Raw genomic sequence first — 14,808 nt, forward strand, 5'->3', positions numbered from 1 at the left:
GTTTGGGCGGTGGCAACTTCTGTAGCCCACCTGCGTAATATGCTGCTACTTGACATCTGTAAGGCGGCGACATAGTCATCTCTTCATACTTTTGCGTCCCACTACTTTTTAAAGCAGCAAGCGGAATCAGATACCACTCTGGGTACGACAGTCATGTCCGTATCCCTGGGGCTGTAAGATTGTCTGCGCTTCATTACAGGTTGTGCACTCCAAACTTGAAGAATATAAATTAATGCAAGACACAACCTGTTGGCTAGGGATGCCCAGACAGCATGGCTAATTCAGCCCTGCTATTGATGGGGAAAAAGCAAGTTTGCTTACCATAAACGGTGTTTCCATAGATAGCAGGATGAATTAGCCATGCAGACCTTCCCGCCTCCCTAGACAGTCTTCGGAATAAACCACTTGCGGGAGCAAATTTGGAATGGACTGAGGGAACTGAGAGGGTTCATGGAGGAAGACTCACACGTAGCCGCACAGAGTCAAAACTCTGTGGTACTGAGGAAAGCTCCAACTAGAGGTCACCAGGAACGTCTCCCAGACAGCATGGCTAATTTATCCTGATATCTTACAGAAAACACCGTTTATGGTAAGCAACTTGCTTTTACATGCATAAGTCAGGGGATTTTCTCACATATGTGCAACAATGATATAACCAGTTTTATCAATTATTCTACCAGTCCGTCCAGTCCATCTGCAGCTCATGAAGACCCTCCTGCTCTTCACAATAACCTACCCAGATATTTAGCAAGTGTAAATATATGAAATAAGGTGCCACATATACACTGCATAAATTGCTTATAAATAGCAACTTATTCCCATTAATGTTGGCTCCTCTGATGGTAAAACACCCCCAGCCCTCCTCTTTTTTACATGTGTAAATTTATTCACGGTCCCTGATTTACAACGCATATTTGAGGTTTTTAAAATAGTATATAACTTGCCATATATGCTATTTTACATGCATAAGTGCATTTTTTACACACAGTGTTTGAAAATTTACCTATTAAAGTGCACTTAAGCAGGTAATATCTATTGACAATTCAATAGTAATTATTGTAGCAATTTTCAAAACCTCACTTATGTGCTTAAAATGCATTTGCATGTGGTAAAATCGAGTTTTAAAGTGTGCAAAACTTTTGAAAATTACTGTCCAATGTGGATAGTTTTGAAAAGGATTTATGCTAAACTGGATTTTAAGTGTGTAAATGCACTTTAAGCACATAAGTGAGTTTTGAAAATTGAATGATATATGCTATTGAATTGTCAATAGGGTTTTACACATAAGTGCAATTATGGGCCTGATTTTCAAATGCAGTTACAACACTTAAAAACTGGGTTTTACATGTATAAAGTCGCTTATATCTGTGTAAGTAGCCTTTTGCCATTAAATTACTAATAGATTTTACTTGTGTTAAGTGCACTTAAGCTGGGAATTGGTTTTTTTGAAAATTGATTGATAGTATGTTATAGTTACATGTGAAACTGCTTTGAAAATTCACCTGTAAGCGGGTAAATGGACTTTGGAAAATTGCAACAATAGTATATTACATTTACATGCGTAACTCCTTTGAAAATTACCTCTATGCATGTGAATTTTCAAAGGAGTTACGCATATAAATGTAACATACTATTGTAGCAATTTTCAAAAGCCATTTACACATTTTAAATGCACTTAATGCTGATGAAACCTATTGACCATTCAATGGCATATATTTGTAGCAATTTTCAGAGGCCCACTTACACGGGTAAAGTGCATTTACACGTATAAAACCCAGTTTTAAGCGTGTAAATGCTTTTGAAAATCAGGCCCTAAGCATGTAAATGGGCTTTAAAAATTGTACAATATATGCTACCTTTCTACAAGCTACATAGAAGTAGCTTATATCATAGCAATTTTCAAAAGCCTGCTTACTTGCTTGCAGGGTAATTTTCAAAGGAAAATATAAATATAATATTCTGTCATAGCAATTTTCAAAAGCCCATTTACTGCATTAAGTGAACTAACATGAGTAAAATCTATTGACAATTCAATAACGTATATTGTAGCAATTTTCAAAGGCTTTCAAATATGCTATGATGGTAATTTTCAAAGGAAAATGTACTATTAAAGTTCATTTACGTGCATGAAACAAAATTTTAAGTGCGTAAATCCTTTTGAAAATTATGCTCTCTGTTTAACCAGACACAAACTTTTCCTGACTGAACAATACACTGCATAGAACTCTGAGTTTGACAGTTGCCTTCTAAAATTAATTAAATGAACATACGCTTTCAGAAATTGTACAGATTTTGTAAAGGGTAAACAAGGTAGATCCTCATAATGTAATCCTGTAGAAAGCCAAAGGATGTTTGCTGACTTAATGGAACATCTCGTTATATCAGATTTTGTTCTTGAAAAAGCAAACAATGTGCATAGGAGTATCTGTTCAAAGTCAGCGTTTCATAGTATGGAAATCACTGATATACTTCTTGGGGGTCAGAAAAATGACAAATCAGGGTACCTACATTAAAGTGCTTACAGTTGAAGCGAAATAAAAATCATTATAAATCACTGACAAATGTGAAATATGAAGATTTTTATGGAAAGTTTACATGCATTGTCAGGACTATTTCTTAGGAGCCTGTAGTTCAGCCATGTTTGCCATGATGCCTTCAGAAATGCTCAGCTGTGCTTTATAGTTTATGTGCTGATACCACTCACGGTCATACCTGGATGGCACTAGCCAATAAGAATAAGGATGTGAATCGGGCTTCGGACGATTGAAAATATCATCAATATTTTCAAAATCGTCAACGATAGGAAAACCCCACAATATTGTTCGTGGGGTTTCTCTTATCGTTTTGGGGGAGGGCGGGAAAAACAGCACACAAAAATAACCTCTAAACCCACCCCGACCCTTTAAAACTAATCCCTTAGCTTCCCCCACCCACCCGACCACCCCCCAAAACATTTTACAGGTACCTGGTTGTCCAGTGGGGGTCCCGGGAGCGATCTCCCGCTCCCGGGGCGTCCGCTGCCACTAATCAAAATGGCACCGATGGCCCTTTGCCCTTACCATGTGACAGGGTATCCGTGCCATTGGCCGGCCCCTGTCACATGGTAGGAGCACTGGATGGCCCGCGCCATTTTTAAAGATGGCGCGGGCCATCCCGGGACCTCCACTGGACCACTAGGTACCTGTAAAATGTTTTGGGGGGGGGTCGGGTGGGTGGGGGAAGCTAAGGGATTAGTTTTAAAGGGTCGGGGTGGGTTTTTCGTTTATCGGCTCGGGCGCAGCCGATAAACAAAACTGCGATCGGGCCGGACGAAAACAAAAACACAATGTGAAACGGAATCTGAACCGATTCCGGTTCCGATTCACATCTCTAAATAAGAATAAAGATTGCCTTTTAAAGTGAAACATAACACAGATATGTTTGTCAATCCATCTCCCTTCATAATACATTTTTGTATTTTTAGATGAGTCATTTTGCTATTTTTCTGTCCATTGTTGCCTTGTTCAATATGTTTCAATTTGAAATATATTGCAACTTGTTTGGAGCCATTTTAAATATTTCATGTCTAGATTTTTGTCTAAGTTATGGTGTGTTCCCTTTTGTAGTGTTATGTACCCAATTCCAGTCTTTATCTTAAAAAGTGTTTAATATTATAACACATTGTGAACTTATATGGAGTAACTTAGAAGTTCAGCAATTACTGAATTTCTTATCTGAATTTGTTCAAATTTTTAGTAGCTTGTTTTTAAAGCATCTTCCTTATCATCAAACTACTACTTCTGAAGTAGTATATAACTGCACCCCAGAGAGTATTATTGGAATTTTAAAAGTAATTTAAGTCTCTCAGTATAGACTTTTTTTGTATTCTATTTTGCTAAACTGGGGATGCTGTTCTAATGCTGAGGAATCTTAGTGTAAGATTTACAGCAGGAAGCGACTTCAATTTAGAGAGCAAAATGTTTTAAATATGTTTATTACTATTAAAACTGATAGTAATCATCCTAAATGTTTCAACACTTGAAAAGTTTTTCTAGAAGCTAGGTTTACTTTGTTTCTAGCCTGATCATGGTAGTAAAGACCACTTTTATAAGTGCCACATGCATTCAACTGTAATCAAAACATCACTGGACACTTGTAAAATAAAATCAACCTTTATAAATATAGTTTTAATTCTAGAAGTAAAATGTCTTTCTCGAAGTCTAGGAAGCTTATTTCCCCTTATTTGGAAACTGTAGTGGCAAGATGTAAGAAGTTGCTTTACTTCTTCACAGGGACACAATATTTAGGGCTGTTCAGAAAAAGTAATCACAGTTGTGCATGTGTCTGTCTTAAAGGAGGAACAATTCCCTCTAGTGTTAGAACCTGACCTTCTTACCTGTAGAAATTGCATCTGTGGCCAAGTTTTTAAGGTCACTTTATGGAGTATCCAAAGAAGCTGTCTGAGTAAACATTTTCAGTCTGTTTCGTTTTGTATGGTCTGTCAACGTACAACATTATGAGACATGGTTTGCCTCACAGAGGCAGCAGTTCATTGTTGCTCATTTGTGCTCATGTCCTCTCAGTCGTCTGTCCTGCATCCTTTGCTGCAACTCGTTCCTCAACTTCATGAAAGAAGGATGAAGAGATTCAAAGTTGACGTATGTAACTTTAAACTATGCATGCTTACATTCCCACCCTGTATGTTGTCATTAACAATTCCTGGTAATTTCTTTTAGAAATTATCATATGTTTTATCTTTAAAGAAAAGGAAGTTTTACCTAATACTTCATATACATTTTATATAATTATATGTTCCTGCAGGTGGCAATTTTCTTAGAGATAAAATATATTGTCTCAAATGTTTCTAGAATGTGAAGACTGCAAAGCACAGTACTGTTAACCACTTAAGATGTAAGAGTTTTTATGCCTACAATGCATAAGAGCCTACTCAGTAAAATCATAAATTAATAATAACACTCATTATTAAGTAGGCTGCCAAATGTTGGGGTTGATAGTTGAAGAAAATAATCTTTCTGACATTTGGCAGCCTACTTACTAATGAGTGATATTATTAATGTAAACATGAACTAATGTCCATGAATTAATATGTTAGTGTTACTGCTGGGTCCTCAACTATTAACCAGAGTTTGCTCTAAAATTGACTGAGGAGCTCACAAGGCAACATCCACACGGGAACTCCTGCACATGCTTAGTAGAGCAAAGGCTCTGTGAGCTAAGAGAGAAGGATCTGTTTGGCACAATCAGATGACATCACCCATGTGTCATGGCTAATTTATCCTGCTGTCTATAGAGAACACCATTACAGTCAGCAAACTTGTATTATTCAGTAGCAAGCCCATGTTGCTGATATCTATGCAAAGTTAACCTAAAAGTTTATCTTGCTAACTTTACTAGCCAATCAGTGGCTGAATACGAACCTCTCTGTCTTAATGCAGCCATGGTAATGCTGCTGCATTCTGTATCTTATTTGTTTAGCATAATGGACATTAAAATATGATGTACCACTGGCATTAAAACAGGCAAATAATGCTTGTTAATACTCTGTTTAAACACTGGTTAGTATACAGACACCTTAAGAACTGAAAGTATTTTCTGGTTCAACAATCCTTGATTATGATGTCACTTGCTTGGGTGTGTATTAATTCAATTTCCAGGAATACCTCTTTTTATTTAAAAAAAGACTTGTAAACTACATTATCTAAAAAATTATCGGAGGTGTAAGTTAATAAAACATACATAATAAAATACAGCTACATATAAATACAATAACAAACTATATAAATACAAATGGCTGTTCTTCTTGATCTTTCATTACTTGTGACTGTCTAATAATCCATTAGATCTTATACTTGCTAGCTGACATTACTATTCTGACTCACTATTTGATATCTGAAGACTTGGATAAGATGAAAGCTTTGAAGGCTTGGACTAGACGAAGGCCCTGAAGACTTGGAAAATGATGAAGCTCTGAAAGAGCCCTGCGCCACAGTGTGCTCTGCACAGCCCATAGGCTGGCCACAGACCATGGTGATGGAGGCGCAGACTTTGGACTTGGAACTTGACGAAGGCTCTGAGGAGGTCTGGCACCGCTGCGCGCCCTATACAACCCATAGTTGCGGACTATGACAATAGCGGCGCAGGAATTGGTCTCAGGAACAAGGTGGAAGCTGGAACTCCAAAGACTAGGAACAGGATTTAGGAACTTGGACTCAGACTCAGGACTAGGGACGGAACTCCAGAATTCAGGAACTCGGAGCAAGGCTTTAAAACCAAGGGACTTCCAGAGACTTGGTCCAGCAAATGAAGACTCTGAAGACCCTGGAGAGGACGAAGACTTGGAACCAGGAACAAGACATGGAATGTAGGAACAAAGACTTGGACTCAGAAATGAAGACTTTGAAGACAGGAACCAGGAACCAACGAGAGACCAGGAACATCTAACAAGGAATGAGGAACAACAAAGACCTTGAATGTGCTAGCAAACATTTGGAAGGCCCCAAACTGACTGAAGAGCCCTTTTATAGGGCTGGCTGGAGATGACATTGGGGAGTGCCGCAGAATTTCCCACCATAGGCCCTTTAAATATGGGGCTAAGGCACACATGCGCACCCAAGGAGAGACCAGCATGCAGAGCAGGGACGGACATCAGTGGCCCACACCTCGTGAAGATCACAGCAACCTCTATGGAGCTCCACCACCACATAGATGGCAGAGGCAGCATCAGTTAAAGTGGCGCTCTGGCTGTGCAGACAGACAAGGCTGTGATGGTGGCACCATAGCCACAGAGTGGTGGCACAAGGCTATACCAGAAGGTTGGAGGTGCCAGGCACGTGAGGTGAGCGAGCCGCTCATGGGCCTGTTCCACCAGCAGAATTACAACACCAGTGATGAGAGGTACCATCATTTTCACAGCAAAAATTAACATTACACAAGATAGACCCAAACCAATAAACAATAGAAAGGCCATAAAGTTTACATAAAAATTTACCTACAAATATTGAACTGAAAACCACAAGCCTGACTGTATTATGCAGTGTAACAATGGAAAAACAGAAGCATCATCATTCCTCACAAAACATCAAGAAATAAAATCAAGATTTAAAACATTCATAATATTAAAATCATACTAAAAAAAAGAATAAAACTGCCAACAAGCATCCAATAATTTCAAAAAACCTGTTATGAATTTCCCCAAACATCAACAAAATATTTCAAAACAGTAGAAATATCAAACACCATCCAATAATTAAAATCAGTATTTTAAAAACTCCTGCTCTCCATACCTGGGATCTTTTGATTTCCAGTCACACTGAGATTGTCGTAGATTGGGGGAGGAAGGACAGTACAAACTTAACTTGTATCTCTCACACTCCCTCAATAATATATTCATTCTCTCACACACTCTCTTTCACATAGAAACATAGAAATGACGGCAGAAGAAGACCAAATGGCCCATCTAGTCTGCCCAGCAAGCTTCACACATATTTTCTCTCATACTTATCTGTTTCTCTTAGCTCTTGGTTCTATTTCCCTTCCACCCCCACCTTTAATGTAGAGAGCAGTGATGGAGCTGCATCCAAGTGAAATATCTAGCTTGATTCGTTAGGGGTAGTAGCCGCCGCAATAAGCAAGCTGCACCCATGCTTATTTGTTTTACCCAGACTATGTTATTAGCCCTTATTGGTTGTTTTTCTTCTCCCCTGCCGTTGAAGCAGGGAGCTATGCTGGATATGCGTGACGTATAAGTCTTCTCCCATGCCGTTGAAGCAGAGAGCCATGCTGGATGTGCATCGAAAGTGAAGTATCAGGCACATTTGGTTTGGGGTAGTAACCGCCGTAACAAGCCAGCTACTCCCCGCTTTGTGAGTGCAAACCCTCTTTTCTTCTCCCCTGCCGTTGAAGCAGAGAGCTCTGCTGGATGTGTGAAACAGGTTACTGTTTCACACATCCAGCATACATGCCTATGCTCTCACACACACACATTCCCTCTCTCTCACATACTTAGGCTTTCTCTTCCTTATAGACTCATTATGTGTGTTTGTGTATGCCTGTGAGAGCCTGTATTGACACAAATACTTTCACAGTCATGCACACTCACATAGGCACACACAGAAGCAGGCTCCCAATCTCACTCTCACAGGTACACACACAAGCAGGCTTCCAATCTCTCTCTCACACACAGGCGCACACAAAAGCAGGCTCCCAATCTCTCCCTTTCTTTCCCACAGGCTCACAGACAGGTAGGCTCCCAATCTTTCTCTCAAACACAGGCATACACATAAGCAGACTTCCAATCTCTCTGTCTCTCTCACAGGCCCACAAAAAATCAGGCTCCCGATCTCGCTCTTGCTTTCTCTCATAGGCACACACACACACAAGCAGGTTCTCAATCTTTCACACAGGCACACACACAAGAAGGCTCCCAATCCCCCTCTCTCACACTCACACACAGACATAACACATCAGCTCTCCCCTATATCCCCTATATGTTCTTGCCTGCTTTTCTCCCCTCTCCCTGGGATGTGAAGGCAGCAGCAGCTACCTGTTTGGACCCATGGAACATCACTCATATGCACACACACACAATCTCTCACACTCGCTATTGCTCTCACACACAAACTTTCACTTTGTGCATTATGCTGTGGCAGCAGTCTCTTCTCTTTGGCCTTGCCATCAATGCCACAGCCACCTCTCTTCCACCATTGGATCAACCTTCTCTGTTTGGCCACATGGCCGAAGCCCAATGTGGAAACATTCTATTTTTGGCCATACAACCCATGACCGATGCAGCAACGTTCTCTGTTTGGCCGCGCAACATGCCTGACATGGCAATGTTTTGTCTTTGGCTGTGCGGCCTGGGCCTGATGCAACAACGTTTCTTTTTGGCTGCAGGGCCTGGACGCGACCGGGAACCTTCTTTCTTCAGCCATGTGGCCCAGGCCCATTGAGTAACCTAGTCTTTTCAACTGCGTGGCAGCTGAAATGTTGGAATTATTAGAAAGTGAATGGTGAATAAAATGGAAAATGTCATAATGCCTCTGTATCACTCCATGGTGAGACCGCACCTTGAATATTGTGTACAGTTTTGGCCGCCACATCTCAAAAAAGATATAGTTGCGATGGAGAAGGTACAGAGAAGGACGACCAAAATGATAAAGGGAATGGAACAGCTCCTCTGTGAGGAAAGACTAAAGAGGTTAGGACTTTTCAGCTTGGAGAAGAGACGGCTGAGAGGGGATATGATAGAGGTGTTTAAAATCATGAGAGGTCTAGATCGGGTAAATGTGGATTGGTTATTTACTCTTTCAGATAATAGAAAGACTAGGGGGCACTCCATGAAGTTAGCATGTGGCACATTAAAACTAAATGGAGAAAGTTCCTTTTCACTCAGCGCACAATTAAACTCTGGAATTTGTTGCCAGAGGATGTGGTTAGTGCAGTTGGTATAGCTGTGTTTAAAAAAGGATTGGATAAGTTCTTGGAGGAGAAGTCCATTACCTGCTATTAATTAAGTTGACTTAGAAAATAGCCACTGCTATTAATAGCAACGGTAACATGGAACAGACTTAGTTTTTGGGTACTTGCCAGGTTCTTATGGCCTGGATTGGCCACTGTTGGAAACAGGATGCTGGGCTTGATGGACCCTTGGTCTGACCCAGTATGGCATGTTCTTATGTTCTTCTCTTGGGCCAACCAGCTGGGCCAATATAGCAATCTTCTGTCTTCTGCTGCAGGGTCCAGGCCCACTCAGCAGCCTTCTTTCTTCGGCCCGGGTCCAGCCAGGATTGAAAAAAAATAGTGGGGCTGCTGAGACTTGGAACACTGAGATTGAGACTCAGGGCATGGGCCCCTTGTGCCTGGTGCTAATCATACCCCTGCTGCAGTGCAACATTACTGTAGGAGAAAGGAGGGAGGAAGGGAGAGCACCACGGCACAGCACGGATCTTGCAGCCACAGCACAGTGGTTGAGATGTTCTGGGTTAGAGGATGTCCCATTGAACATGTATATGTGAACAGATAGTAATAGCTTGTAATTCATTATGTTAAGCAATTTAACATTTTTGTTTAATTGATTTAATCCTGTTAGAGTATAAAGTTAAGGGCCATGTGTCGGCCTGCCTGCCTCTCCTTCTGACCACAAGGAGCCATGGATGACCTGCCTTTTTGCCTATCTGACTCCAAGGAGCTGTAGAAGGAAGGTCTACTTCTCTCCCCTTCTAGCTCTGCTGAGCCATGGATTGCCTACCTCTCTTCCTAGCCTAGAGAATTTGTGGGACAGAATGCCTCCCTTCTCGTTTGACCTTGAAGATCCATGGAATGCTTGCCTGTCCCTACCCTGAGGAAATGCAGGAAGATCCGCTTCCCTCCTCACCCCCAATACATTCTAACCAGGAGCACAATCAGTGGAATTCCCAAAAAGGGATGAGACAGAAATGACCTACCTATAATTTCTTCATGTGGCAGTCCGAACCGTCCAAAACCCCTTACTGTGCCCAGAAGCTCTTTACAGTTGTCCAGCTGCCAGTATATCCAGTGTTGATTTGGCAAATGCTGGTAGCTAGCAGCATTGTGCTGGAAGCTTATGCTGCCTGAACTTGGCCATGTATTGAGTTCACCAAATAAATTATTCGACTAGCTCCAAATATCTAAATTAGCTAGAGAAGTGTTTTGGTTAACTTAACTCCATCCCAGAACATTCTTGAAATACCTCTATAATATAATTGGGATTATATTATTTTACTATATTTGTATTATATAGTAGTAGTGTTTGCATTACATTTTATTTTTGATCTTGGTAATTTAGATCTGATTGTTGTTCATGTAAGAAACAATGGGGAGGACAATTTTCAGAAGTGATTTAACTGGGTAAATTGGCTATCTGACAATTGCCCAGTACTTACCTGACTAAAAATATGCTTGGGAATCAACATTTGTACTTTTAACTGGAGTAAAAATACACAGGCCCTAGTGAGAGAAATAATGCAAACAGATTACATTTTCAAATCTACTTAAGATATTTTCAAGGAAAAAGTACCCAAAAAAGAAGCAGATGCAAATCTCTGTGGATATTTTTGCCTGGGTTCTTAAAGGGAAAGAATACTTGTACTTTCCTTTGAAAATTGGTGCAAAACTCACAGGGAAAAGTACTCACAAACTTTGCATCAATGAGGCCAGTACAATTGATCCTGTATGTAAATGTATCTATAACATAGACAATTCCCATTTTATTTCATAATTACAAAAACTTCTGATTAACTATATTATAGAAACTACAGGAAAATAAAATAAATACATTACATTAAACAAATTTTTCTTACAGATAGGGTCATTTATCAAAATGCTATAAGGTGTTTTTGCATGTGTTAAGGGCTTATTGCATGCGATAGCACCATAACATATGGTGTGATGCAAATCAGACCATTTTGTGAAGCCCTATCATATGGTTTTAATGCTGATTTTAGCTATGCCTTTTTCAGTAGTGTTAAGCCATGCAATAGCTTGTGTTAAGGCTTTCTTGCTGAGAGAGAGAGAGAGAGAGAGAAGATCTCCAGGACCTTCTTCAGTGAACTAGAATCAGCATAAATGGCTTTACAGTAGATTCAGAAAGAACTATCTTTTTTTTCTATTTAGTGCCAACATTTGTATTCCAGTGCTGAGACATTGTTGGCACCAACAAGGATATGGCACCTCTACTAGTCAATAGTTTCAGTGAAATTTTTGTACCGAAGAGCAATGGTGCTGAAGGCTATGTAGTATTGGTACTGACAGGACCTGCCTGGCTCCTGCATGTTCTGATACTGAAGATTGCAACTTTGCTGATGGACTGGGAATGGCATATGCTCGAAGACTTCTTAGAGACATGGTGCCTAATATGAGAGAACTCTACCTTTTTTAATTTAGGCAATGGTCCCTCAACTGGTGATGGTTTCTTCTAAATTCCATTCGTAAAACTGCCCCTAAGAAGGACTCTGGATGAATATAACATAAATATAAATATATAACATAAAAATAAATTCACTTCAACAATCATAATTTAACCGATTTTCAAAAGCATTTATATGCTTAAAATTGGGTTTTATGGGTCGAATTAAAGACCTGCGCGTGCACATGGATGCGGCTATTTTATAACACAAGTGTGTGTTATAAAATACGATATACATGCGCACTTGCGTGGCAGATTTTAATATCCGTGTGTGCTTGTGCAGGCGGATGGCCTCCTCTACGCACGGGGGGGGGGGGGGGGGGGGGCTGGATTTTAAAAGACCACACGCGGTGACTGGAGTAGGACCTCCCCAGTTCCCTATACCCCATCTATGTTATGGCAGCTCTAGGAAGCGGTCCTGATTCTAGGGAGATAGTGTGCCCTTAGGCCATAGCAAGGCTCCAGAGTAACTCCAAAGAAACACTGAGGTAGACAGATGTGTCCGAGCACAGGTGGACAGGCTGAAGACCAGGAGCCCTGACATCTGCAGAATCCGAACGCACCAGGAGAGACCCAACAACGCAATGCTGGTCTCTGGATTAGCCCTTTCGGACCTGCCATCTGGGAATGGCAGGCGCGACAGAAAGGACAGAGGTCGAGGACAAGAACAAGACATAGGCACTTGGAGACTTGGATGAGATGTAGGCACTTGGAGACTAAACAAGGATTCAGGATACTCAGGGACTTAGATGAGGATTCAGGACACTCAGACTTAAAACGAGGATTCAGGATACAGGTACTAGTATGGGTTGAGTATTGCACCACAGCACGCCCTACACAGCTGCCCATGGCTGGTCGTGGACTGTGCTGAACGGAGCAGGTTCTGGCTTGAGTCTCGGGCATGGATGGAAGCAGGCACAAGGTACTCCAAAGACCGGGAACAGGATTCAAGACTCGGAACTCTGATTCAGGAACAGACCTTAGCATTAAAAACAGGAGCCTTCCGGAGGCTTGCGCTGCAGAGGTGAAGATAGGCCTTGTGCCACGAAGCGCCCTACACAGCCCCCCATGGGCTGGTCACGGACCACGATAGTGGCACGCCAGGAAGGATGAACAAGTAGAAAACCTGGAAGCTGGACGAAGAGCCGGAGATGAGGACATCAGGATCAGGACTGGAACACGGGACATCTGGAGAGAACACAGGATCTGATGAGAGACCAGGAACCACAGACAAAGATAAGGGAGCTCCCACAAAGAACAAAGGACCTTGAAGAAGCGATGGACCTCAGAAGTCTCCTGGACCGATGAGCTGGAACAAACAATCCAGGAGCGGACTAGCTCCTTTCGAAGGCAGTGACGGACTGACGAGGAGCCCTTTTATAGGGCTGAAGAGAAGACACCTTGGAGACGTCATCAGGCGGGGCCGCGGGGCTTTTCCCGCTGCAGAGAGAAGTGCGGTCGCATGCCTAGAGGAAAGCCAGGACCTGGGACAGCTGCGTTGGCATCCATGCCATGAAGATCAGGCTAGAGGTGGCACTAGGCTGCAAAATGGAGTCTTCATGTCGGCGGCTCCATGCCGTGAAAACAGATGATGTTGGTGGCTCTGCCTGCCGCGAAAAACAGGCGGTGGCGCTCGGGCCGCATTGGGGACGGCGGAGCCGTTGTCGGCTCTAAGCCGGGGGAACAAGCAGCAAGGCTCAGGCCGCAGCATCGGTGGAGGCCTCTGGGCTGCGGGAAGAGTTGGTGGTAGCCTCCTGGCTGCGGGAACAGATGAGACATTGGTGGCGGCTCTGCCTACCACGAGGGACAGGTGGTGGTGCTCTGGCCCTCAATTTCAGCAGTGGCAGCGGCAGCCTCCAGGCCGCAGGAAGAGGTGGCTGCTTCCGGGCCATGGAGGTGAGAGGCTGCTTGCGGCTAGGCCCGCAAGCAGCATCATAACAACCTAACCTTCCTATCCTTTCCCCTCTCCTCCCTGACCCTTAATCCCTTCCTAGCTACTTACTTTTTTTGTTAGATTACATAGTGCTCCTCGGGAGCAGAAGTAATCTCCGCATGCTGGCCAGCTGCTGGCAGACACTTCCCCGGGACAGTGTCGAATGGTGCTAACCTGGCCCGCCCCCTCTGAGAGGCCCAGCACCAGCATGTAACCCCCCATTTTTACGTGTGCGGGCTTCTGAAAATTAGCCTGTATATGTGTAAATGCACTTTACCCATTTAAGTAGGCTTTTGAAAATTGCTACAATATGTCATTGAATTGTCAATAGGTTTTACCCACATTAAGTGCTTTTGAAAATTACTACATAGTATGTTACATTTACATGTGGAACTCCATTAAAAATTCACATGATAAAATATAAAAAGAGAACATAGTATACAAGGTAGTAGATTTATAGTGAGTCATGAAGAAGTTAGAGCTCCTTGCTTGGATTGACTGTGGTTATGCAGCTGTCCATGCAAGGAAAAGCGTCGAATGATGTTGTATTCCGTAGAGAAACAGCAGTCATCGATGGTGATTTAATGAAATACCCCAGTTGCCGAAGCTGGTGCAACCGGCAGAGCTTGGGATTGTAATATTGTTGACTCACCATGAAGCACATAGAAAGATTAGAGGCAATCTACTTACTGCTATAAGGAAGCATGGTGACAAGAGATACCATTTTACCTGTGCCTTCTAAAGAAAGTTGGTATTTCTGAGGTCCAGGATGGGCAGAGAGTAACTACTTTCTGTTGAAAGAAAGAATAGTGAAATTAAAACTTCCCAACCCCCCCTCCCTCCTGCACTTTGTAGCGTCTGGGGGAGTGTACCATGAATCCTGGTACAGAGTTCTGACATCTGGCAAGTTGAGAGACCCGGAGGTGTCCAACTGGCAGGGCTGAAGTAACCT

The 14,808-nt window shown here is 42.2% G+C and overlaps 1 protein-coding gene across 1 annotated transcript in view; it reads left to right on the forward strand.

Annotated features, from left to right (window-relative positions):
• Nucleotides 1–14,808, forward strand: part of NMU (neuromedin U) — a 215,301-nt gene that overhangs the window by 115,203 nt on the left and 85,290 nt on the right. The window contains exon 7 of the mRNA XM_029587408.1: nucleotides 4,563–4,637. Coding sequence (XP_029443268.1) covers nucleotides 4,563–4,637 — 75 coding nt within the window. The remainder of the gene's footprint in view (nucleotides 1–4,562; nucleotides 4,638–14,808) is intronic.

The sequence above is a fragment of the Rhinatrema bivittatum genome, chromosome 1 (assembly GCF_901001135.1).
Source record: "Rhinatrema bivittatum chromosome 1, aRhiBiv1.1, whole genome shotgun sequence".
Classification (NCBI taxonomy): domain Eukaryota; kingdom Metazoa; phylum Chordata; class Amphibia; order Gymnophiona; family Rhinatrematidae; genus Rhinatrema; species Rhinatrema bivittatum.